Here is a 27,533-nt window from a genome sequence, read left to right as displayed (position 1 = left end):
CGTTCGTCAGCAGAAAGCTTCCACACGCGTCCATAGAGCTGTTTTGTGATGACGTCATCAAGCTGCGCGCTGGGGTTCAGTAAGTTCCCGTGGAAGCCGGGTTGTGGTGAGTGAGGCGTCCTGACCTGTGGACGGACCGTACAGTGACAGAGCGGCGCCATTGTCCCGTGCCCGGCTGGCGGGTCGCACGCCGCTCCCTCCACAGGCCGCTGCCCGAGTTCTGGGTGTCAACTGTGACGGCGGCGCACGGAGTCTCCTGTCCTAGATCTCGTGGCGTCTTCTCGGCCAGATTGGACATGTCGCCTACCTCCACTAGTGTCCGGTACACCGGGTGGTAGGGTCACTCAGCATTATACAGTGATTGTGTCATTTCTTGTGGCACCACCCGAGATTCTCAGTTTCTTCTCCACAGTGATGACAGGAAAAGACGCATCCTGATGAGGGAGTGTTCACATGGAGGCTTTATATGTGGCGTTTGCAGTTGATCCACTTCAAATACTTTTTGAATACCTTTGTTATTAACTTCCATAGAAATCTACACTGCTTTTCTCACAGGGAGTTTTTTTGTGTTTTTTTTTTTTTTCTCATATAAGTGAACAAATTCTCAGGGGTAAAAAAAAAAAACCAATGACATCCCTGAGGCCCCTTCACACCTCCGTGTTTTATGTCTGTATACGGTCCGTTTTTAAGGACCACCAATGTGGACACACACTCATATTCAGTGGTGGTGCGCATGGGACACCATCACACCCAGGACTGTGGGGTACTCGGTACCGGGCCCGATGAGCTTCAATGGGAGATGTCACGGCAGCTGGGACCCGGCCCGTGGCCCTGGGTGCCCATTGTAAAAGGGAAATGTTCAGTGTGCTTATGATGAGTGATTCGTGACGACACCTGTGGTGTTCGGCAATGTAGATGTAAGCCGACGCTGCAGACAGATCCTCTGGGACAGATGGTGTGGTGCAGAAGTGATGTTATAGCCCTCCACAGGCAGGGCTGGAGTCCCAGGGCAGTGTAGGTGAAGTGACACGTAGATGGTACAGTGTCAGGCACAGAGATGTAGCCGTGCTGGGCAGGTTGGCGCAGGAATAAGTGGAGGACACCAGGGCATGTAGTTCCAAAGCTTTACTCACAGTCTGTTGCAGGTACAGGTGCCCGCGTCCGTGCCGTGTCCTCAGGTTCAGGAGCTCAGCCAACTTCCAGGCAAGATGAAGTACTCCGTTCCAACACTCCGCCAACATATGTGCCTTTTCTGAACGTCTCCTCTTATAGCGCCTTTGAATGAAGTACTCCTAGTACTGAGTTACACTGGAGTTCCTCCTGTCAGATGTTCCTATGAACTCTACTTGTACGGCAGACAGCTGTAGCCTGCTTCGGGGACTCCTTGCTACTAAGTCCCGACTCTCTATCGTTGCTGTTGTGCCCCCAAGTCTTGTGTGGGAATAAAGTGGTCACTACTTCTATTCCTCCGATGTCTGCTGCAGGACCATTAGTATCCATACAACCTCGGGGACCGGACTCCGGCCTTGCGCTTAGAACTTGAAAAGGGTTCTCCTCTAACCCTGGTCCTTGTTCTCTTATTCTCCTTATGTTCCGTGCTAAACCTTCTTCCCAATGGAGAATCAAGCTTCCTTTCTCTGTCTCTTTCCTGTGCCAGCAGACCTAGATCACTGTGGCCTGCTGCAGCACTTCCTTCTTCCACCCCTCTCCCGGGGATCTTCTCTTTCTCACTCTCTGTCCTTCTATACCCTCACTCACTGACTGAGTGAAAGACTGACTGACTTGAACTCAACTCTTCCCGCTCTTTTATGTGAACTAACTCCACCCATCTCCCAGCACGTTTCGTGTTCCAAGCAGGGAGCCACCAATGGGTGCTATGCTATACTCCAAGCAGGGAGCCGCCGAAGGTGCTTTGCTACACTACTTTGTGGTGTGGGATGCAGGTGTTGGGGTGTGGTCAGGAGTCTCCACCTTACCTGGATGGTGGGGTACCACACCTCAGGAGGAGGTGCAGTACCTCTGTGGCGACTGAACCCTCAGGGGCGCCACACGCACATCAGGTTTTTCACATGGACTGTGTGTCTGTACGAAAAACACGTAGAAATGTCTTTTTTATCAGCAACACAGGACGCAAAATGTCCCACACATACAGTTGTGGACAAAAGTATTAACACCCCTGCAATTCTGTCAGATATTACTCAGTTTCTTCCTGAAAATGATTGCAAACACAAATTCTTTGGTCTTATTATCTTCATTTAATTTGTCTTAAATGAAAAAACACAAAAGAGAATGAAGCAAAAAGCAAAACATTGATCATTTCCCACAAAACTCCAAAAATGGGCCAGACAAAACTATTGGCACCCTCAGCCTAATACTTGGTTGCACAACCTTTAGCCAAAATAACTGCGACCAACCGCTTCCGGTAACCATCAATGAGTTTCTTACAATGCTCTGCTGGAATTTTAGACCATTCCTCTTTGGCAAACTGCTCCAGGTCCCTGATATTAGAAGGGTGCCTTCTCCAAACTGCCATTTTTAGATCCCTCCACAGGTGTTCTATGGAATTCAGGTCTGGACTCATTGCTGGCCACCTTAGAAGTCTCCAGTGCTTTCTCTCAAACCATTTTCTAGTGCTTTTTGAAGTGTGTTTTGGGTCTTTGTCCTGCTGGAAGACCCATGACCTCTGAGGGAGACCCAGCTTTCTCACACTGGGCCCTTCATTATGCTGCAAAATTTGTTGGTAGTCTTCAGACTTCATAATGCCATGCACACGGTCAAGCAGTCCAGTGCCAGAGGCAGCAAAGCAACCCCAAAACATCAGGGAACCTCCGCCATGTTTGACTGTAGGGACCGTGTTTTTTTCTTTGCCTCTTTTTTTTCTCCTGTAAACTCTATATTGATGCCTTTGCCCAAAAAGCTCTACTTTTGTCTCATCTGACCAGAGAACATTCTTCCAAAACGTTTTAGGCTTTTTCAGGTAAGTTTTGGCAAACTTCAGCCTGGCTTTTTTGGCTATGTGCACACGTTGCGGATTCTGATGCGTTTCTGCAGCGGTTTTGGCCCTGCGGAAACGCAGCAGTTCCGCTGACCATGTACAGCACAATGAAACCCTATGGGGTTTCAAAAACGCTGTGCTGACTGTGCGGATTTTTCCGCGCGGTTTTGCTGAGGATTACAAACCGCAGCATGCCAATTGTGCGGATTCCGCAGCGGTTTCATACCTTTACCATAGTAGAGGTGTGAAACCGCAGACAAAACCGCAGGTCACTTTACCTGCGTTTCCGCGCGGAAAAACCTGCAGCGGAATCCGCAACGTGTGCACATAGCCTTTATGTCTCGGGGTAAGAAGTGGGGTCTTGCTGGGTCTCCTACCATACAGTCCCTTTTCATTCAGACGCCGACGGATAGTACGGGTTGACACTGTTGTACCCTCGGACTGCAGGGCAGCTTGAACTTGTTTGGATGTTAGTCGAGGTTCTTTATCCAACATCCGCACAATCTTGCATTGAAATCTCTTGTCAATTTTTCTTTTCCGTCCACATCTAGGGAGGTTAGCCACAGTGCCATGGGCTTTAAACTTCTTGATGACACTGCGCACGGTAGACACAGGAACATTCAGGTCTTTGGAGATGGACTTGTAGCCTTGAGATTGCTCACGCTTCCTCACAATTTGGTTTCTCAAGTTCTCAGACAGTTCTTTGGTCTTCTTTCTTTTCTCCATGCTCAATGTGGTACACACAACGACACAGGACAGAGGTTGAGTCAACTTTAATCCATGTCAACTGGCTGCAAGTGTGATTTAGTTATTGCCAACACCTGTTAGGTGCCACAGGTAAGTTACAGGTGCTGTTAATTACACAAATTAGAGAAGCATCACATGATTTTTCGAACAATGCCAATACTTTTGTCCACCCTCTTTTTTTATGATTGGTGTGGAATTATATCCAATTTGGCTTTAGGACAATTCTTTTTGTGTTTTTTCATTTAAGACAAATTAAATGAAGATAATAATAACAAAGAATTTGTGTTTGCAATAATTTTCAGGAAGAAACTGAGTATTATCTGACAGAATACACACTGATGACGCACAGATGGCAGCCATGTGTCATCAGTGTGACACGTACCGGAGCCTGGGAAAAAGCGGTACAGACTTCGCTGCTCCCAGGTGCCAGGTGCTGAAGGCAGCTCTCATCGTTGTTGTTTGGTCTCCCTGAGCTCAGCTCCACCAGGCGACAATGATGGGAGTTGTATTCAGCACCCACTGTGTACATCGTGTGAAAAATTAAGAATTAAATACAAAATTGTTGTGAGTTCCTGGGTAATTTTGATAACCAGCAGTGAGAAAGCCTATAGCTGGGGTCTGGGAAAGGGGAATATATCCCAAAAGGTTTCCAGGCTATTAACCCCTTAATGACAGGAGCTTTTTTCGGTTTTCGTTTTTCCCTCCCCCTTTCCCCAGAGCCATAACTTTTTTTTTTTCCCCGTCAATAGGGCTTATTGTTTATGGGACGAGTTGTACTTTTGAACGACACCATTGGTTTTGCCATGTCGTGTAACAGAAAACGGGAAAAAAAAATCCAAGTGCGGTGAAATTGCAAAAAAGTACAGTCCCACACTTATTTTTTGTTTGGCTTTTTTCTAGGTTTACTAATGCTAAAACTGACCTTCCATTATGATTCTCAGGGTCATTACGAGTTCATAGAAACCAAACATGTCTAGGTTCTTTTCTATCTAAGTGGTGAAAAAAAATCCAAAGTTCGCTTAAAAAAAGAAAAATTGCGCCATTTTCCGAGACCCATAGCGTCTTCATTTTTCGTGATCTGGAGTTGGGTGAGGGCTTATTTTTTGTACGTCGAGCTGACGTTTTTAATGATGCAACTTTTGGTGCAGATACATTCTTTTGATCACCCGTTATTTCATTTAAAGCGATGTTACAGCGACCAAAAAACGTAATTCTGGCGTTTCGATTTTTTCTTGCTACGCCATTTAGCGATCAGTTTAAACCTTTTGTTTATTGATAGATCGGGCAATTCTGAACGCGACGATACCAAATATGTGTATGTTTGATTTTATTTTTATTGTTTAATTTTGAATGGGGCGAAAGGGGGGTGATTTAAACTTTTATGGTTTTTTATTTTTCTCATAGTTTTATAAAAAAAAATTTTAACTTTAGGCATGCTTCAATAGCCTCCATGGAAAGCTAGAAGCTGCTATATCTTGATCGGCTCTGCTACATAGAGGCGATGCTCAGATCGCCTCTATGCAGCAGAATGAAAGCATTGCTATGAGCGCCGACCACAGGGTGGCGCTCACAGCAATCCGGCATCAACAACCATAGAGGTCTCAAGGAGACCTCTGGTTATGCCGACGCACCGATGACCCCCAATCAGGTGACGGGGGTCAGCGGTGCGCGTATTTCTGGCTCGGCGGCCGGAAGCACTTGTTAAATGCCGCTGTCAGCATTTGATTGCAGCATTTAACTAGTTAATGGGCGCGAGTGGATCGCGATTCTACTCGCACCTATTGCGGGCATATGTCAGCTGTTGAAAACAGTTGATATGTCCCGGCTTTGATGCGCACTGCCGGAGCCCTCATCAAAGCGGGGGATACTGCCAGCTGACATTAAGGGGTTAATAATAGCTCACAGCTGTTTGCTTAGAATTTATAGGGGGGACCTCAGAGAAAAAATGACGTAGGGTCCCTATATAAATTCTAACCAGCAAAGGCTAAATATACTGCTGTGGCCTGATATTAATACCCTGAGAACGGGCAAGGGATATTGCCCCCCCCTCCTAGGCTACCAATATCAGCTCTCAGTTGCCCCAGAAGTGGCGCATCCATAAGATGCGCCAAATCTGACACTTAGCCTCACTCTTCTTACTTGCCCTGGTGCGGTGGCAAGTGGGGTAATAAAGTTGGGGTTGATGTCAGCTTTGTATTGTCAGATGACATAAATCCCAGAGGTTAGTAATGGAGAGGCGTCAATAAGACACCCACATTACTAACTCCATAGTCATATTGTAAAAAAGACACAGCAAGAATACAGTCCTTTAATTGAAATAAACACACCCCACCCTTAATTTTTGCATTTATAACTGTAAAAATGAAAATAATAAAAAAAACATATTCCTCACCTGTCCAATGACAATCCATTTGTCCAACGAAGAAGTCCAGCTCTGCTACAGCGGGATTAAATGGCTGAACAGTGGCATGAAGGAGAGCTTGGGTCGCAGCTTCAGTGACGAGCAGTAAAATCCTAGAGGTTACCGCCAGTCCCTGCCAGCTGTTTCCACTCTCAGCTCACTGTGAGCCGGCCAAAGAACTGTGGTAACCTTCATGACGTCATGACTAGTACCGTGCAAAATTTCCCATGGGGCTAGCGGTGATCTCATTGGTCACCACAGTTCATTGGGCTGCTCACAATAAGCTGCTGTGGGAACCGCAGCTTCAGTGACGTGCAGTAACCTCAATGACTTCCCCGCAGGTCACTGAAGCTGCGCTCTGACGCTCAGTGTTTCTAGGATGTCAGGCCGAATAGTCGCATCAAGCCACCATTCAGCAAGGCATCCAGATGAAGCAGAGATGGATTACATTGTGAGACAAAATGAATATCGTCGGACAGCTTAGGAGTATGGTGTTTTTTTGTTTTTTTTTTATATTCATTTGTACACTAATAAATAGGTAAAAGAGGGTGGGGAGTGTTTATTTCAAATAATGTAGTCTGTATCTTACTTTCAATTAAAGGACTGTATTCTGACTTAGTATTTTTACAATATGACTATGGGGTTACTAATGGGGGTGTCTTATAGACGCCTCTCCATTACTAACTCCTGGGCTTGATGTCAGCCGCCATAAAACAACTGATATCAACCCCAACCCTATTACCCCACTTGCCAGTGCACCAGGGCAAGTGGGAAGAGCGAGGCTGAGTGCCAGATTTGGAGCATCTTATTGATGCGCCATTTCTGGGTCCCTAAAGACTGATATTAGCCTGGAAGGGGGACCAATATCCACGGCATCTTCCCTGGCTATTAATATCAGCCCACAGCTGTCTGTTTAGCCTTTACTGGTTAGTATTTATAGTGGAACCCTACATCATTATTTTTTCTGGGGTCCCCAGTAAACTAACCAGCAAAGATTAAGCAAACAGCTGTGAGCTGTTAATAGCCTGGGAACATTTACGGCTAATGGCCCCTTTCCCAGATTATTAATATCTTTCTTTCTACTGGTTATGAAAATTCTGTAGGTGCCCACACCATTTTTTTTAAATTAATTTATTTATTTAAAAATAAAAAAAAAACAAGTCTAGAAAAAAAATACAAAGCACTGATTATGTAGCACACTGACTATCTATCTATGCTTCTGTCTATCATGTTCCACATCAATATCTCTAACTTTAAATAACTTTAATAGATAACTCCTTAATTTCTATTCTGCATTTAATTCCATATGTGTCACACTGACAACACACAGACACAGATGTTACACGGATATCACATACGAACGTACACGGACCAAGGATCTCACCAGGACGTGTGAAGGAGGCCCATACCAGATTCCTTGTAAAATCCACTTGAAATTTAACATTGTCAAGTCAAAAGACTGTAAAAAAAAAAAAAAAAAGTTTGGGAGGAAATAACATCAGATCTGAAATCCTCATAAAAAAAGCTCTTTTCACGGGGCGTCCATTCTGACATCATACTGATCAACAGCTGCAGTTAGGCATCAAGGTCGTCAATCAGCATGACGTTTCCAGAGGCGCCCTGTATACAGAGCAGAGTAGAAAAGATTCTGCCCTGTAGACGTGAAGTCACCGGTAGTAGGAGAATGCTGGCAGGAGGTCTGTGATGGCTCTGAACCAGCAAAGATCGTTTCTGGACAGAACAGGCAGTTACTTAACAACAATCTGTCTGTAAGTTCTTAGCCCCATAGGAAAAATGCCCTAAGACCTGAATAATCCTTTTAAAGGGAACCAGTAATGCCCCCAAATGCAATTTACATGCAGATATGAGGATAATATGAAACAGTGGTGTAACTAGAGTCCGATGGGCCCTGATGCAAAATTTGGACCTGCCCCCTACCCCTCTTCATGTTGGTCAGATGTATTGGCCCTTGTAGTGTTCTAAATCCTACAAGGACATACGTGTTGCCCCCTCTCACATTATGAAGTAATGTTCCCCCATCCTGGGCCCCTTCCAGGTATATTTGTCCCTCATTCTGGACCCCTTCCAGGTATATACAGGTGCTTCTCCCAAAATTAGAATATCATCAAAGTTAATTTATTTCAGTTCTTCAATACAAAAAGTTAATCTCATATATAGTCATTACAAACAGAGTGATGTATTTCAAGTGTTTATTTCTGTTAATGTTGATGATTATGGCTTACAGCCAATGAAAACCCAAAAGTCATTATCTCAGTAAATTAGAATAATTAACAAAAAAACACCTGCAAAGGTTACCTAAGTATTTAAAAAGGTCCCTTAGTCTGTTTCAGTAGGCTCCACAATCATGGGGAACACTGCTGACTTGACAGATGTCCAAAAGGCAGTCATTGACACACTCCACAAGGAGGGTAAGCCACAAAAGGTCACCTGTATTTACCCCTTCCACGTATATATGTCCATCATTCTGGACCCCTTCCAGGTATATATCTCCCCCATCCTGAGTCCCTTCCAGGTATATATGTCCCTTAAAATACGGCACTGTGATAGGCAGTAATTAAGTGGTGCTGTACGCACAACCAGAACCCCAAACTGCCACCATTGCAGTCTATCAGCGGTGGCCAGAAGCCTATTTGTAATGACTGCTCTGAAGCAGGTCAGATTTATAGAAGCAACTATTGCCTCCAGATCCACCAAGCTTCAGCTCCCTTCCATTGCTGCAGAGCAAAAGTTCCTTGCTTGCAGCATTGGAGAGCGCAGTTTGGGCCAGTGGCTTAACCAAGCTACTGGTTGTAAAGGTCAATCAATCATGAGCGCACCAAGCCCCAGGAAGCAAAAAGCGGGGAGGTAGAGGAGCTTTGGGGTTCTGAAAAAAAGAGGAGACAATCCCTCTAAGTAACTAAAATCATACCTGAACCCTAAAATGTCTACTAGCTTATTATGTAAATGTATCTTTGTTTTGTATAATGACATTCGCACTCACACAATAGTCTATGAACGCAGTCTAAATAGCCTTCAGTGTGATAAAATGCACACTGGGGAGAATTAAAGGGGTTATCCAGTGCTGTTCACAGTCAATCACTTCCACGTTGAGTGCTGCCAATGACGTTACTACCCCATAAACCCCACTCCACAACACGTGCATGATCCATAAGGGATCGATTACATGTCCTATTGTAATAAATAGGACACGTAAATAATATCTTGATTCTTTTCAGGTGTGTGGGATCGTAATGAGCAGATATGGACGGCATCGGATAAACCCTTTAAGAGGTTACGCTAGGAAATAACCCTGATGACCTAATCTTAGTGGGAAGTTTAACCTCAAGGGATCCTCCAACAATCGGCAGTAAGAAGACGCTATGGCCATCTTGCATCCTCCATGTCTGTACTGCTGTATATGGTACTGCAGTACCAGATGAGTGGCGCCTTCCATCAATGATCGGTGAGGGCACAGATAAATGTATTGCTGTATGTGAATTATTAGGGGTCATGTAAGTAACACGTTCCATTCTTTAGATTTCAGACCCCTGTGATCTTCTCCTCAACATGGGAATACAAGGGTTTATGACCTTCGTGTCTTCTCACAGTAATTTCTTCCAAGAGTTAAAGCTGAAGAACACAAAATTAATCATAGATGGCAGCAATCTGTGCCACAAATTATACTTTGATTCTGGCTTGGATCTTGTTCACGGCGGGGAGTATGACAAATTCACCGATGTCCTGCATAAATTCTTCGAAAGTTTGTCTGTATGCAGCATACAAGCCTATGTTGTGTTTGATGGTGGCTGCGACATATCTAATAAGAAACTAGAAACCCAAAAGCAGCGCTTCAGAGAGAAGATTAGGATGGCGCAAAACCTTTCACATGGCAAAGGTGGCCACGTGCTTCCTCTGCTGAGCCGAGAGGTGTGCATCCAGGTCTTGCGAAACCTCCGAGTGCCCTTCGTCCAGTGCTTCTCAGAGGCTGATAGGGAAATAGTTGCCCTTGCCAATCTGTGGAACTGCCCTGTGCTTTCCTTTGACAGCGACTTTTGCATCTTTGATTTAAAAGCTGGATATTGCCCCCAAACTTCCTTTCACTGGAAAAATATTGCGTCTGTGAAGGACACTCGTGAATGCTACATTTCAGTGCGAAGTTTCTCCGCTCGGAAATTGTGCCAATTTTATAACAACATGAGTCTGGTTTTGTTACCGCTATTTGCTGTTCTGACCGGCAATGACTATATCAGCTTGCCTGTTTTAGAAACGTTCTTTAGTAAGGTCCATTTACCAGTAGGCAATGCCAATCATGGTGGGCGAAGACACACGCGAATACATGGCCTACTGAACTGGTTGTCTAGATTTGCCGATGTGGAAGAAGCCATGGAAAATGTGCTGAACCAGCTGAGGATGAAGGACCGTGACTCTGTCAGGCAGCTCCTGTATTCTGCCATGGAAGAATATAGCCTTCATGATACCGTAAACCTTGAACAATATTTTCTGAGAGGCTTATATATCTCTCCGACCGCAGTAGAGCTCAACCTCCCTGAGTGGGTGCAGCTTGCTTTAGCAAGAGGTCAGCTGTCTCCACTGCTGAGCGATGCTTTGGTGTTGAGAAGAGTATTTCTTCATGCTCAGGTCGAGGACACTAAGAAGCCATCTGCTCATTTAATTACTAAACCAGTTCGTAAATTGATCTATGCACTGCTCCTAAATTTATCCCAAGACATGGCTAAAAGAAGTAAGGAACTCCGTGTTCAGGAATTTGAGAGGCTGGAGACAAATGTTAGGAGATCAATGGTGGAGATAAGTTCTGATGATATCAGTGAAGACTTCTCACTTTCTAATCTTCCACAGGTAAGACAGTAAGTAATGGATGAGATTACTACTCATAAACATCAGTAGTCTGTGTGGATACATCTAAATTTGTAATTTATCTTTTTTTCAGAATGTGACATTTACTGATATGTGCGCCACTGCATTTAAGGAATTGTAAAGTTTAATCTTCAGGCGCACAATACTCCCTTGTCTACTGGCTTCCTGCTTGCAGAGAGGTAGTACGCTCCTGAAGATCAGTAGTTTGTTCCAATGGTCTAGTTGCACCTCTGGACTAGACTGTGCACTCTCCGATGCTGCAGCAACCTTGGAGGAGTGCAGGGGCACTAAAGCTGGGTGGCTGCGCACTCCTGAAGAATAACAATTTGGATCAACAGCATGGTTCACCACTGGTCTGAACTGTGCTCTCCTGAATGTTACAGCAGCCTCGGGGGGAGCACAGGGACACTTAAAGGGGATATCCGGGACTTTAAAAAAAAATAAAAAAAAAAAAAAAGTGCCCAAGCACTAACAGGCAGGTAGTTGCTATCTACCTGCCTGTTGTACCTGGCGCCATTATCCACACCAGCACAGATTGGGCACAGACTTCTACTGACGTCATATCAACAGAGCAAAAGTTTCTTTTCCTGTTGACAGGGCACAGGGCAGGACTAATGTCATGCTGATTAGCAGCCAACTCTCCACTTCCTAATTGCGAAAGCCAGCTGTCAATCAGCATGATGGCAGTAGAAACAGGAAGATAAACTGCTGCACTGTTGACAGGAAGCAGCTGAATCTCTGGCAGGAACGGTCAATGACTGGCGGTGGGGGCAACAGACCACTACATGCCTGTTATTGTTAGACACATTTTTTTTTTTTTTAAGTCCCGAATATTTCCTTAATCTGGCTGCATTTTGTTCTCCAGCAATCTGCCCAGCTTTAGATCACAGTCTGCAAGCACTGCGCTTGCTTTATGTAACAGTCTGTAAGCACTGTGCTTGCTTTATGTAACAGTCTGTAAGCACTGCGCTTGCTCTATGTAACAGTCTAAGCATTGTGCTTGCTGTATGTAAGTCTGTAAGCACTGCGCTTGCTCTATATACCAGTCTGTAAGCACTGCGCTTGCTCTATGTAAGTCTGTAAGCACTGCGCTTGCTCTATGTAAGTCTGTAAGCACTGCGCTTGCTCTATGTAAGTCTGTAAGCACTGTGCTTGCTCTATGTAACAGTCTGTAAACATTGTGCTTGCTTTATGTAACAGTCTGTAAGCACTGTGCTTGCTCTGTGTAACAGTCTAAGCATTACAGTCTGTAAGCGTCAGGTGTCGACTGTAAGAAAGTAAAGTTAGAATATGAATGCATTACACATCCCCGTTCTAGTGATTTGGGGCTGTTTTTAAGTAATTTTTTTACACAGTCATCCTTTGGGGGGTGCCCTGATCCTAATGCACACACTTAAAATTAAATCTGTGAAGAAAAAGTCACTCAGACCCCATTTTTCGGGGTATTTTTTCATCGCTGTCGAATGTTAATGTGTGCAGTAGCATCAGCTAAGGATTCCTCAGATTCTCCCGCAAAAAACGCATGCGGTTTTTAAAAAGAGTTTTTTGCGGGAAAATCTGAGGAATCCTTAGCTGATGCTACTGCACACATTAACATTGCACTGCGATGCCAAAATACCCCGAAAACTGGGGTCAGAATGACCTTTTCTTCACAGATCGCCTCTGACAACCTGCCCCAGGCACTTCCAGCCTCTGACAACCTGCCCCAGGCACTTCCAGCCTCTGACAACCTGCCCCAGGCTCCGACAGCCTCTAACAACCTGCCCCAGGCTCCGACAGCCTCTGACAACCTGCCCTAGGCTCTTCCAGCCCCTGACAACTTGGTAGCCACTTTGGCTATTGGCTATTAGCTAATACGGGTCATATGTGGAAGCTGCATTTGCATAGCTGCCATCTTTGTAAGGTCACTGCACCTGCGCTGTGGCTTCAATCCATGTCAGTTGGAGGTCATGGAAAGGTCGCCATTAATTCCTATGGGAAAATTTTTGCTTAAAATGCGATTTTTTTTTTTTTTTTTTTTAAACTACAAATCGGACTGACTCCAAAAATACATAGCACACCTGTCCCCACCAAGGGCTTCGAACGCAGCCTGAACGGGATTCTCTGCGCCGAGCGGTTCGGGCAGCATTAATTGCAGAAAACGCGGAGAAGAAGTAGAACTAGATGTGTATTTCCTGAAGGAAGTACAGATAGTGCTTTGAAATGGTGCCCGGGCTGCCCCTTTAAGAGAGACTTGCCTGCTGCCCCTGCAAGACTTTCAACTCAGGATCCGTTTTAACTGTGGGTGCCTCTCAGGGGCCACTTTGGCCTCAGGGTCTGATTTGGTGGGTGGGGCCCCTCAGGATCTGATTTAGGTGGTCTGGGCTCCTCAGGGCTTGAATTGGTGGCCGGGATCCTTCAGGGTCCGATTTTGTGGGTGTGGCCCCTCAGGCTCCGATTTTGTGGGTGGGGCCCCTCAGGCTCCGATTTTGTGGGTGGGGCCCCTCAGGCTCCGATTTTGTGGGTGGGGCCCCTCAGGCTCCGATTTTGTGGGTGGGGCCCCTCAGGGTCCGATTTTGTAGCCGGGGCCCCTCAGGGTCCGATTTGGTGGGCAGGGCCCCTCAGGGTCCGATTTGGTGGGCAGGGCCCCTCAGGGTCCGATTTGGTGGGCGGGGCCCCTCAGGGTCCGATTTGGTGGGCAGGGCCACTCGGTCCGATTTGGAGGCCAGGGTGGCTCAGCCTCCGATTTGTAGGCCAGGGTTGATCAGCCTCCTATTTGAGGCCGGTGTGGCTCAGCCTCCGATTTGGAGCCTGGGGTCACTCAGCTTTCGATTTGGCGCGTCGGCCCTTTAAGACTCATTTCGATGCGCCGGCCCTTTAAGAATCACTTTGGCGTGTCGGCCCTTTAAGAGCCAGTTTGGCTCACTGGGCTTCTAAATCCACTTTGGCGCACATTCTCTCTCAGGGGCATGCGTCATGTGATGAAGCTAGATTTGCATTTGTGTTGTGGGTTTCGCTTTAAGAGCTGATATTATCTGCCAGAATCTGTGTCCTGGGGGTGTCATGAAAAGCTCGTAGGCGTTGGCATAGTTACTGGGTCTGCCTGCGCATATCAATGAGCTTAACTGCCATTTGAATCGCCTCAGGGCATGTTTTCTCTGTGGAAACAATTTTCCCATTGAAATGCATTGAGGAAAATGTTTTTTCAAACGCAAATTGTGCAAAAACTATAAATCCGATCGACATGAAAATTACTTAGCACACCTCTCGTGGACGCTGGCTTCGAAACGACACCTCAACGGAGTCTGTGCGTGTAGCGGTTCGGGCCGCATTCATTGCGGAAAATCAACTGAATAATAACTAGATGTGTATTTCCTGAAGGAAGTACACATAGTGCTTTGAAATGGTGCCCGGGCTGCCCCTTTAAGAGAGACTTGCCTGCTGCCCCTGCAAGACTTTCAACTCAGGATCCGTTTTAACTGTGGGTGCCTCTCAGGCGCCACTTTGGCCTGTGGGGCCCCTCAGGGTCTGATTTGGTGGGTGGGGCCCCTCAGGATCCGATTCGGTGGCCTGGGCTCCTCAGGGCTTGAATTGGTGGATGGGATCCCTCAGGGTTCGTTTTTGTGGTCGGGGCCCCTCGGTCCGATTTTGTGGGTGGAGCCCCTCTAGGTCCAATTTTGTGGACAGGGACACTCTTTGTCCGATTTGGTGGGCGGGGCCACTCTGGGTCCGATTTGGTTGGTGGGGCCCCCATAGTGTCCGATTTGGTGGGCGGGGCCACTCCGGGTCTGATTTGGAGGCCGGGGTGGCTCAGCCTCTGATTTGAATCACCTCACGACTGCCCCATGTATTCCTATGGCAAAATTTTCCCATTGAAATGCATTGAGACAATGCATTCCAATAACGGGAAAAAAAAATTCAAGCGCAAATTGCGCAAAAACTACAAATCCGATCGACACGAAAAATACTTAGCACACCACTGGACGCTGGCTTTGAAACGACACCTCAACGGAGTCTGTGCGTGTAGCCGTTCGGGCCGCATTAATTGCGGAAATCAACTGAATAATAATAAGAAGAAGAATAAGTTAGCAGCGTTCGGATTACATGATAGTGGTTTCTTCAAAGCACTATAAATATAAGAAATCGGATTATAATATGTTGCTTGAACCTAGAGGTTCGAGCACCATAATAAGATTGAACTTGCAAAGCTTCTTGTTTTTACAGTCACTATAAACCATGATTGCATGGAGACCGCCCCTTTATCGTTAGATATTTCCGTGTGCTCAGGCCTCTACATTGTACAGAAAGGTATCCCTACTGTGTCATACACTGACAGATGCCCAGGGCTGCAGCAGTCCGTACATTACGTCCCCCCTGCGCACTAGTGTGTACATGCTGGAATAGTCGCAGAAAGCCGCCCTTTGTTCTGTGGAGGCAGCGAGATTTTTGGGCAACTACTAACGGTGCGTGTTGCATTTTTGTGCGCTCAGCGCAGCGCCAAAAGCGCGCACGCACCAGCAAAATCATGCCAGCGTATCCAACGCTAAATATAGGGTACGCTGGTCGCATACAGCGTCATGCGCCCATAGGAGGAGCTGACCGGAGGAGGCGCGGCCGGGGGCGGAGCTTAGCGGCGGCGCTGCGCCTCCTAACGCAAGTCTGAAAGTAGCCTTAAAATTCTTATTAGATGCAGTTATCTCTCCAGTATGGTTTGGTGGGATGGATAAAGGGCAGGAAGGCGACCGTTGCATGGAGACAATGAGATTACCCTTTATGAGGGTCATATATAAAGGGACATTCTAGCTTCACTGAAAACATGTTCTTTGCGGAATACAAAGTTATTCCTTTTCCAATATACAGCTTTTTTTTTTGTCTCAGTCTCCTGCTGTTTTCAAGATCTCTGCTTGCTTCTTTAGAACCCTTTATTATTTATTGTCCTGGCCATGTGGCTTTGGTTGTTATTACGCCGCAAACCTGTGTGTCCATTGGAAATAACAATAAAAGTTTCTATGAAATGACTGCGAGCAGAGATCTCGACAGCTGTGAGGAATCGATAGAAAAGGTATATTGGACAACTGTTTACACTTCCGTTACACAAAGCCAGACGTGTGAGATCTGGGCAGCAGTGATTTCCAGACCTTTGAGTAATCGGATTCCGCTTTTCCGTCTTTACTTTTCAGCTTCCATTGGAAACGCGCTTAAAACTTCTGCTGCGGGGCCTTGATCTGAAAATGAAGGACATGGAGGTTGTGCCGCCTCGTTATAGACTTATACTGGCCATAGTCTGTTACTGGAGCAGACAAGCGGACCCCAAAGTACAGCCGCATCACATAAAAGCGCTGATCATGGGAATGGTCTGCGGGGAAGCGGGTAACGCTCATAATAAACCAGGCAAGAAAATGCATCTTTTCTCTACAAATGACCTTTATTATTATTATTCTGAGTGTCTTTATCTGTGCCAAGTCAGGCACCCCCTGAATCCAGGTTTGGGGGGTGCCCATATGTATGTAAGCAAACACTATACAACGGCGCTCTGCAGACACTATATACTGGAATTGCATGATTGCTACACACGTAACACCATGAGGTTCTTAGCCAGCCGAGCACCAGGTGTCCGGCGCTAGGTATGAGCTGAGGTGTGAATTGGCAGTCTAATGCCTCATTCACATTTTTCTCAGATACTAAAAAAAAAAGGACCAATTTTCTTCTATGTTTTCGATCCAAGTTTCAACAGGGTTTCATCAGTGATTTTTCTCATGTGCTAAGCAAAAGGGAGAAAAAAATTGCAAAACAGCACATGGACCTATAGACTTATGTGGGTGATTTTGATTTGTGACCCATATCAAAACCTGACCTGTCACCATGATTTGATGTGGACCACTCTGTCAGCAAAAAGAAAAACATGGGTATGAAGACCTCCATGGACTATAACGGGTACGTGTTCTAGCCGTGAAATAACCGGTTAGAACATATGTGTGTAAAGCAGTTGTGTGAACGAGGCCCAATGTTTGGACCTGGGAACCTGCTTTATTGTATGTTCACAGCCAGAGGATAAGCTACACATTGTGTGTTGGGGTGTGTGGGCCGAAAATATGCAAACCTACAGTAACAGCAAAGTGGAAGAGATTTAGTTTGCATCAGCATTGAATTGCAAGTATGGACTTCAGGTGACGCTCCCCTTTCCTTTCCTCTTAGCGGATGAGTGCAAGAGTTGGCAATTATTTACATGCACCAGTTTGTTCCATAAATCACATCAGACTAGTTGGGATTTTCGCCACGTGGCCCTGAGGTCTTAATAAAAAAATAAAGCCCTTTTGCACTAGCATATACCCATATAGGCTTACATTGGTCCATTTCACACCTGCACAGAACAGGACTGAGAATGTTACCTTCCTTAGGGCTTATGGAGACATATGTGCAAATCAGTTCAAGATCAGACTGCAATGCACGGACTGGCCGCGGGTCTCCCTACTGGAGCATGCTCCGTTCAGGAGCGCTGCAGCCAGTCCCTGCCTTTCAGTCCATCTTGGAGCCACTTGCACAGACGCCTGCACGAGCCTTTAATCAAATCTTTTCTACAGGGAGAGGGAATAATCTGTAGCAGATATTGATCTGTGGTGTAGATTTTTTACAAAGGTTGAAAAAAGACCTAGGACCATCAAGTTCGACCTTCCTCCACCCATAGTGTTATGTGTATTGAATTCATTAAAAGTGAATTGACATGCTGGAGATTTTCACTATTTTTCAATGAATAGATAAAGTCTGAAAAAAAATTCTGCCAGGAGCATTTGTCAAGTTATTCTGGAAAAGTTTAAATTGACATTTGGCCAATTTGTGTGTTTTTTTTTTTTTTTTCTCAGATGAACATGAAGAGGCCCTGGCTTCATTGTGTGAGCAGATCAAGAGGATGCGGACAGAAGGTGCCCAACCTAGAAGACTGATGCTGGAGGACGTGCATATATTGTGTCAGTGGCAGTGCTGTCTGCAAGTTTTCATCTACTTCAACCAGCTTCTCTCCACACCACTTCCAGAGCCGGACATCACGAGGTCAGAGATCACTGCGTCTATCGTAATTACCAGACTCAATGTGTGCTGCCATTGATAGGACATACACTGGCGCCTCAAAAACATCTAAAACTACTGCGCGAGGATAGATGGGCACCTGTGTAATCCAAGAGCAGACCATAAAGTGAGACCTCGTAAGTGTCAGTCTAATCCATGGAGTTCTGTAAGGGCATAATAAATATTCACAACTATGACCTATAGGACATAGTGGACAGACCAAGGACTTGCCAGGGAATGGAGCTGCACCAAGACGACCCTTTTCTAAAGAGTTTGGGAACATGAAAAAGGATTTTAGGGGCCATCCACTATGTCGTCACTATGCAGAAATCAGTGTATTGCTACTTTTTTCGTGATGCAACCAGTTCAGAGAGAAGGAAAGTACTTGCGTAAAATGTCCGGAATCAAATCAGAATTAAATACATTATCTCCTAATTGCGTAACCCCTTCAGCACCAAAGCCTGTTTTTACCTTCATGACTAAGCCAAATTTTACAATTCTGACCACTGTCCCTTTATGAGGTGATGGCTCTGGAACGCTTTAAAGGATCCCACTGATTTGGAGAATGTTTTCTTGTGACATATTGTACTTCATGATAGTGGTAACATTTCTTCTATATGACTTGCGTTTATTTCACTATGCCCTGTAGGTAATAGTACAATGGCAGAGCAGAAGGTGGAGGTGCTACTAGCAGCCTAATTCTCTACATAATGACAGACAGTGGCCTAATAGCAAAAAATGACCCCAACCCATAGCTGAGGTGCACCCCTTAATGAATTTGGTGCATTTTCAGTTGACTTCTTCTAAATACTGGCCCCAATGTATTTACCGATTCTTATCAAAGTATGTGTCCCCTTCCATGTCCCCCACCCCATCTTCTGTTTCCATGTTGAAAGACCTCTTATTATGCTCTGCCCCCATCACTTATTATACAGGGCCGCGTCCACAAAGCAGTGGTGGGGACTGTAGACCGCGTGACGCCATCTAGTAATAGCCGTCAGAATACAGGCGAGGGGGTCACCTTCTGGAAGGTCTAGGAAGGAGGCACTTTTCATTTTAAGTAAATGATGGAGGGTATTAGGGCAACTTGGTATGAATTAAAGTTAACGTCTGAAGATCCCTTTTAAAGGGCTTTTTATACAGGTGACGATTATCTAAATGATAGGTCATTGAAAAAATAATTGCCAAATTCAAGGAGTGAAGGATCCCTATAATTTGGTTATCATTGATCCGATTTTTTATGCTAAATTTAAAATAATCACAGGGTGCGCAGGGAACCGTCCATCCATCCACCTTTATGAACTAGGGTTGTGCTGCAGACAACAACATGAACAATAGTTTGTGCAAAAAACGCTCAAGACAGTTACAACACATGAATATTGCTAAAAAGCACTCATGCACTTGCTCTATAATTAAAGGGATTTTCCTGGGCTTAAAACAAACCCACCCTCCCTGGGTCCAGAGCTGAGTCTCCGCCACTGTTCTTGGTGACTATAGTGCTGACCTCACAGACGACGGCGCTACTGCCTCGGCCGAGAATCCTTGGCCATAGCTGTCCTGCTACCTCTTTGAACAGTGGCTCCTTTCTTCCGGTGTAAACACAGAACATGGAGCCGGTAGAAGAGTATAGCTCCACTTGTTTATTTATTTTTTTTTAACATACTGATCCACTGGTAAAATTTTTACTTTTCCTGGGCAACCCAACTCCTTTAAAGCATCATCTCACTGCTTATTAACTCTTTAAAAAAGCGTATCCAGTGAGACAAAAAAAAAAACATTTAAAGGGATATTCCCATCTCCAAAATCCTATCCCAGTATGTAGTAACTGTAATAATATTACCAAATACTTCTAATTAGAAATGTAGTTTAGTTCTTCTGATTCGCTATGTTGCTTACCCCATGTGCAGGGCATTGCAGTAGCTTAGTGGTCATAATAATGGATACCTAACAACTAACTGTCACTATATGAGTGGTCGTAACCATGGATACCTAAACTACTGCAATGCCCTGCACAAGGGGTAAGCAACATAGTCAATCAGAAGAACTATACTACATTTCTAATTGGAGATATTCGCTAATATTATTATATTATACCTACTACATATTGGGATAGCATCTTGGAGATGGGAATACCCAAGCTATGATTTTGCTTCCTCAGGTCTTGTTTCATTGAACCCATCTGCATGATGGATTTCTCACAGTAGGCCAAGATTGCGCCATTTTTATTTATACCTGTGATTACCCTCTAAACAAAACAAACCTGTTCCTAATTTATTCATTATGACCATTTTTTAGTTTTTTCCTAGTAAACATTTAAAAATGGATCCAAGTTGACTTTCTAGAAAAATAACATTTGTGACATCCTTCTCTTCAGACTTTATAGCGGCTCTCTTGTGTACCACTTGACTCAGAAGCTAAAGGCGTCATCCTCTGCAGAAGACTTCTTTGTATCATGTCCATGGCTGGAGAAGCTGTACCGGGACTGCATTCATGCTGTAATGTCCACCATCCCTCAGGACCACTTCCAGAATCGGACTAGGGGGCCATCAGGCAAATCAAAGAGAAAAGGAAAAGTAGGCAAAAAGAGGGTTAACCCTCAAGTGGTCGATGTGTTGGAAAATCAGCCACAGTGTGAATTCAGCAACAGGTTTGCGGGCCTGTTATTGGAAGACTGACCAAGCTACCTTTGAGGCATGAAAAGACTTATGGACTTCACAACTGGCGACAAGAACAAAGTAATTTTTCTTGCCGTGTATTTTTAAATTAACCTATTGATGGATATCTGCATACTAGGAACCCATATGTACAAGGTGTGTGTAACAGGGATTCCAATAGTATCTAATTTACAAAATCTCCTCTACGGGCTGCAGAGAAAACCTCTGTGTTTCTGCTGCAATGTAAAGATTAAACAACAGATACTTCAGTAGTTGAAGAGGTGGTGGACATGGACTGTGAGAGACTTTGCAGAATTGTAGTTGTAATGTAGTTGTCATGCATGGAAAAAGAGACTTCTTGTTTCTACATAGAGCTTGGAAGTATTCAGCTAGTCCGATATTAATCACGTGAGGACATAGACCTAATGGAGAACAGAAAAAAAATTAACTGGGTAGAAAGGCAAAATGAGCAATTGTAATGCTATATCATGATTGCAGTATATTAATCCCTTTCCGACATCGGGTGTAATAGAACACTGAAGTCGGACACCCTCCCTTTGATGTTCGCTCCAGCGATGAGTCCACATCTTTCCCAGGACACAACAGCTGACGTGCTTGGAACAGCCACGGGTGGAATCACGATCCACCCATGACTATTAACCTGTTAAACATTGCTGTCAAATGCCGACAGTGGCCTTTAACATGCGCTGCCGGAAATCCGCCCACCAGTGACCCCCGTAACGTGATTGTGGGTCACCGATGGTTTGGCATGACAACCAGAGATCTCCTGGAGACCTCTATGGTTGTCACTGCTGGCTTGCTGTGGTTGGTGCTCATAGCAAGTGAGTAATTCAGCTACATAGAGAGGGTGAACTGATCATCACCTGTATATAGCAGAGCCAATCAGATTATGGCAGCTTCAAGTCTCCCAGGGAGACTATTGAAGCATGCCACAAGTAAAAAGAAAATGTTTTTAAAAAATAAAATTCAAATCACCCCCCCCCCCTTTCGCCCCATTCAAAATAAAATAATGAAAAAGCAAAACACAGATTTGTTATTGCCGCGTTCAGAATCGCTCTATCAATAAAAAAAAAATAAATAAAAATAACCTGTTCGCTAAATGGCGTAGCGAGAAAAAGTCAAAACCCCAGAAGTGGTTTTTTTTTGATCGCCACGACATTGCATTGAAATGCAATAACAGGCGATTAAAAGATCGTATCCACACCAAAATGGTATCATTAAAAAAGTGAGCTAGGCGTGCAAAATAAGCCCTCACTCAATCCGAGATCACGAAAAATGGAGGCGCTACGGGTCTCGGGAAAATGGAGCTTTTTTTTTTTTTTTTTTTTTAACAACGTTTGGAATTTCTTTTCACCACTTAGATAAAAAAGAACCTAGATATGTTTGGTGTCTATGAACTTGTAATGACCTGGAGAATCATAATGGCAGGTCAGTTTTAGCATTTGGTGAACCTAGCAAAAAAGCCAAACAAAGTGTGGGATTGCACTTTTTTTTGCAATTTCACTGCTCTTGGAACTTGTTTCCCATTTTCTAGTACACAACATGGTAAAACCAATGGTGTCATTGAAAAGTACAACTCGTCCCACAAAAAATAAGCCCTCACACGGCCATATTGATGGAATAATTAAAAAAGCTATGGCTCTGGGAAGAGCGGGAGCAAAAAACGAAAACACAAAACCGAAAGTACCTCTAGTCAGAGGATATAAACGGAAGTGCTATTTTTTTTCTGCTTTGGGTTCTTAAAAACGCTTGGTGGGGAAAAAAAAAAAAAGGAAGTGTCACTTCTTTGATTCAGTTCTGTATAGAATTCACTCCAAACTAGGCACTGTCCAATCAAAAGGATGCAAACCGTGCTTGCAGCACTTTGGTCACTATGAATCTATACCAGGGAAGCGCAGCCCGTGGGCCACATCCGGCCTGATCCGTGCAGTGCTGACCAGAAACCGCTCATGGCAAACCTGTGCTATCTGTGTCTGTAGCACTGCAGAACGCTGGCAGCTATTGAGCTGCTCAGTAACCAATCCGCACTTTCCTGCACTGAAGAGGACGACACTCATTGGCTAATTCAAGCTCCTAATCAGCGACTCTGTGACACCAGTCTGCATTAACCAGTGAGCACTTTCCCTGGTAATACAAAGCACTGATTGGTTACGGAGAAGCTCCTATCCCACAGTCCTCTCCTCCTTGCATGCTGTCCTGTTTATCATGTTGGACACAGTGAAAGCTGCTTCTCCCGCCATTCTCTGACAGGTGGTGGAGCTTAAAGTGCATTGCGGTATGACTTTTTTTTTTACATTTTAATAAATGGGAGCTATCGTGAGAGCTGCTGACTTTGGGGACATTACATGATTGGCTGTTGTGGATATACTCTATGTACAGCTATATAAATCCTACAAGAGAAAAAGTGAGCAAAAACCCTGTTGTATCATTAAGTTACTGAAAAGCAAAAAGTACATTTAGATGAAAAAAAGTATTACTAAACTGTTAACAAAAAATAGCATAAAAGCCATCCAAGACAAGGTAACTCTGATCGAGGCAGTCCTACACTGTCTAATCTACAGCTGTGTAGGGGGACAGTGAGAGGAAAGGGGTAAAATTTGGGGCAGTGTAAGGGCATAGTATGGAGAGAGGTTAGCATGGTGGGAATATGGAGAGTGTAATGGAAACCAGTGGAGAGAGGACAATGTAGTTATAGCGCATAAGGCAGACAGTGTAGAGGCCATAAACTATAGGAGGCTTATTTAGGCCATGGTATGTACAGATTTTTATGCAGAGGGTATTTTAATAACTAATTTTTTTAAGGACACAGTGTTGGTATTTGCTGGAGAAGAGCTGTGGATGTGAAAAGTCTTCATGGCAACTGGACAAGATGGAGACGCAAAGAAAGAAATGATTTAGAAAATGTTACCTATAAGGATATGCTCCCACGGTCAGTAAACGCTGTGGGTTTGACGCTGCGTACAGCCGCAACGTCCAACCCGCAGCCGCCAGATGTTACAGAACATTGGATGAGATTTCATGAAATCCCATCTCCACTATGCGTTAAGACACCCTTGGCTCACCTGCGTAAACGGAAATGCAACGCGTCTTTCCAGACCGCAGCATGTCTATTTTTGTTGTGTAGACGCTCCGTCTCTGCAGCATAGGTTTTCCATACACTTTCATTAGATGCGGTAAAACCGCATTATGTTCATAAACACAGGCGTATTAACTGCAGGAACGCAGCTTACTTCACATGTGTACTAATTTATATATGGTGAATCTTGTGACCAACCGGAAGTACATTACACAGGAAGTGGCTGAAAGCATCGAAAGGTCAGTTTTAATGTCCTTTCATCCATTTTTTTTTTTGTAATAAAGAAATACTTTAAAAAAAAATGGCTTGGGGTTCCCCTTTGTTAATTAGCCATAGTGAAGCAGGCTACTGGGGACTGGTATTTCAGGCTGATAAACCTTACCAACCTGATAATACCATTCTGTAGCAATCTGCTTACCTTGGATGGTTAGCAAAAATAGTGGGAACTCAAAAAAAAAAAATGCATGGGGTCTCCCCTATTTTTGTTAACCAGCCAAGGAAAAAGCAGACAGCTGCGGCCTCGTATTCTCAGGCTGGTGAGGCCCATAGCTTTTGGCCATCACCAGCATGCAAATACCATCCCACAGCTGGCACATCCAAAGATGTGCCAATTGTGGCACTCTAGCTGGCTCTTCCCTCTTGCCCTGTAGCAGTGGCAAGTGGGGTAATATTTGTGGGTTTGATGTCATCTTTGTATTGTGCGGTGACATCAAGCCCACAACTTAGTAATGGAGAAGCATCTATAAGACACCCATCCATTACTAATCCTATAGTTGAATTGTAAAACAGCCAGAATAAAGCCCTTTAATTGAATTAATGAAAAACTCCTTTAATATTGAAAATTAAACCATACTTACTGCATTGCTTAATTCCACTGACACCCTCAATCTCCTGTAATAAAAATAAAATAGCAACAGTATACCATACCTGTCCATCAAGAAGATGTACATACTGTCCCACGACGAGTCCAGCACTGCTACATCTGGATGCCTTTCTGACCGCTGATGACCGGAGAGAACTCGGTCACCGGCAGTCATGTGTACTCCAGATCTCGCGGTCAGCTGACTGTGAGAAATTGCATAGTGAACGGCGATAACCCCATCCCCGGCGGTCATGTGCCCGGCAGTTCTCACGGTCAGCTGCCCGTGAGAACTTGGATAGCGAACGGAGATAAGCCCGTCCCTGGTGGTCACGTGCACGTCAGTTCTCATGATCAGCTGTTCCAGAAAACTGCAGTGCATGTGACCGCCGGGGACAGGGTTATGTCCCACGGTAATCAGCTGCAAGCTCTGCTGTGTCTGGATGGTGGCATCATGCCACTGTTCAGCCAAAGGCACGCAGATGTAGCAGAGCTGGACTCGTGGGACAGGATGTATATCTTCTCAGAGGACAGGTATGGTATACTGTTATTTTAATTTTTATTACAGGAGATCGAGGGCATCGGTGGAATTAGGCGATGCTGTAAGTATGGTTTTATTTAGAATATTAAGGGTATGTTTCCACTGTCCGGATTATATCAGGATTTGCTGCGGTTTGGACGCTGAGTACAGCCGCAGCATCGAATCCCCAGCATCCAGATGTTACAGCATAGTGGAGGGGATTTTATGAAATCCCGTCTCCACTATGTGTGTAGGGCCGCATCCAGCGGCCCTGCGTATCCGGACATGCAGCGCGTCTTTCCAGACCGCAGCATGTCTATCTTGCAGAGATGCTCCGTCTCCACAAGATAAATAACCCAGTCTATGGATATGATGCGGTGATTCCGCATGTGTTCAATGAACACATCTGGAATCGCAGCGCGTACAACAGGTGGCGGCGCTTTAGGCGGAGCGGGGTTTCCGCTCCATCCAAAGCGCTGCCAGTACGCAGTGTGGATACATACCCTAAAGGAGTTTGTGTCATTATTTAAATTAAAGGACTTTATTCTGACTGTCTTATTTAACATATAACAATTATCCAGCTCCCCATTTGTTGGCTTTCACTGCTCCCCATTCTTCCTCTTTACCTTCTCCCCTCTCCCCATGCTTCCTCTTTCCCAAGTCCCCGATCATTTTCTTTTCCAGCTACCCGTTCTTCCTCTTTCCGTTCTACACGACATTCCTCAACTCCAAATTCTTCTTTTCTCCAAACTTCAACTTTATTGTCTTTGCTTCACTCCCCCTTGTCCACTGCCTCAAGTTCCCAACCTGACTTTCTGCCAAACATTTCTAATCCTAATTCCGCCACATCCATGACCCCTACTGGTAACCTTCCTGAACACTCACCTCCCACGTTCCATACCTTAAACTGAAGTTTCAAAAAATTTAAACATAGTTGGTTATGTGAATCTTTATATTCTTTGTAGTTTGTTTCATGATAATATTAAAAGGAGCAAAAGAATTGTCTACAATTTTGGCCTAATATCCAATATATGTAACAAACAGAAACACACCTAAAACAATTGATATTTTATACCTGAAAAAAAAAAAGTGTTAACACCACATGTATATAGGTCAGTGGATCAAACATGTCTATTATGTATATCATAATCATGTAAAATTTATTTATTTGTGTAAATAGTCTATGGAAACATAATGCTGATTCTCGGTTTCAATACCTGGTAGTGGAGGTTGCCACCCTAGGGGGAAGTGTTGTGGTGCCCACGCTCAATGTCGAATAAACCTGCCTATAATGATACTACGAATATGCTCATAATCAAAGTACCCTTCCAGAAGGTTCCATAGCTGTGCAGACACAAGCTGTGGGTTTCTGACCCCCCGTTTCTTCCCCCCTGTCACGACTGCGAGCTCTCTCTCTCCCTAACTCCCTTCCCCTCGCCTGCATGGAATAATAACCCCCTCCTACCCCTCCCTCAGGAATGTGTTAATTAGCAGAGATCCATTCTTTGTGTCTAACATTTTCTTTCACTTGTTATGTGGGAGTTAATAAAGATGGAATAACTCTGTCTAATTCAGTGACAGATGTACAAATTACATATTTAGGACCTGCGATGTTCAAGCTACACTCCAGCGCCTTTGCCTAAGCTCTGGCACCAGCAGAATCCGAGAAATGGATTTCTCCTGAACCGAGACAAATAACTCCATGTTTAGATTTGATAGAAAGCTAATTCCAAAATAAGATGGGTGATGGTTCTGCTGTTATTCTGCTAGGTTTTCCGCCCGAGTTACGGAATTAAGAAGGTTTTAGCAAGTTTTCAACCCTCTGAGAAAAGAGGAGGGCTTCCATAACTCAGCCCCTTCAGTGATGTCACAACCAAGGGGTATAAGATAGTGTAAGCTCAGTGAGCAGGAGGTCTTTGCCATGGAACCCTGATACAGAGAGGCACTGTGATGTATCACCCCTCCCCCGCCCGCATGGTCTGTTGTGACATGACATAAGCAATTGTAAGTGCTTTTCCTCTTTTAATCCCTGTTATTTTGTAATTGTCTTCTACATATTTCAATTGTCTCCCTTTATATCTTTTTATACCTTTTGTAAACACTGCCTACCTTTTTGGAGTAAAATATATAAAATTACTAGTTTCGTTTCTCCTTGCTCCATAACGTACTGTCATGTCCTCTGAAGTGAATTACACTACTAATTTGGGTCAGCTCCAGACCCGTTATTAAGAAATTGGAGCTGGTGGCAGCGAAGTGTGTTCTGGGCTTGTTGGGTAAAGCTGGCAGTGACGAAACGGGTTTTATAAGCATATTGCCTGACTGCGGCTGGGAGTAGTTATATTTC

At 44.6% G+C, this 27,533-nt stretch overlaps 1 protein-coding gene across 4 annotated transcripts; it reads left to right on the top strand.

The window, feature by feature from the left end:
* The first annotated feature begins 2 nt into the window (after positions 1–2).
* Positions 3–27,325, top strand: ASTE1 (asteroid homolog 1). 4 transcript variants are annotated; one of them, XM_073569397.1, is made up of 6 exons: positions 3–106; positions 9,380–9,606; positions 9,681–11,000; positions 16,178–16,388; positions 17,858–18,044; positions 20,434–27,325. In XM_073569397.1, the coding sequence occupies exons 3-6, from the start codon at positions 9,711–9,713 to the stop codon at positions 20,732–20,734; spliced, it is 1,989 nt and encodes a 662-aa protein (XP_073425498.1). In that variant the 5' UTR covers positions 3–106; positions 9,380–9,606; positions 9,681–9,710; the 3' UTR covers positions 20,735–27,325. The 4 variants fall into 4 exon arrangements, with proteins under 4 accessions (XP_073425498.1, XP_073425516.1, XP_073425510.1 ...); XM_073569409.1 differs by lacking the exon at positions 3–106 and adding an exon at positions 130–322; XM_073569404.1 differs by lacking the exon at positions 3–106 and adding an exon at positions 130–334.
* The last annotated feature ends 208 nt before the right edge of the window (positions 27,326–27,533 follow it).

This window comes from Dendrobates tinctorius, unplaced genomic scaffold, assembly GCF_039654945.1.
Source record: "Dendrobates tinctorius isolate UK_male_01 unplaced genomic scaffold, ASM3965494v1 ptg000005l, whole genome shotgun sequence".
NCBI classification, from domain to species: Eukaryota; Metazoa; Chordata; class Amphibia; order Anura; family Dendrobatidae; genus Dendrobates; species Dendrobates tinctorius.
This window is presented reverse-complemented; position numbering and strand designations above follow the sequence as displayed.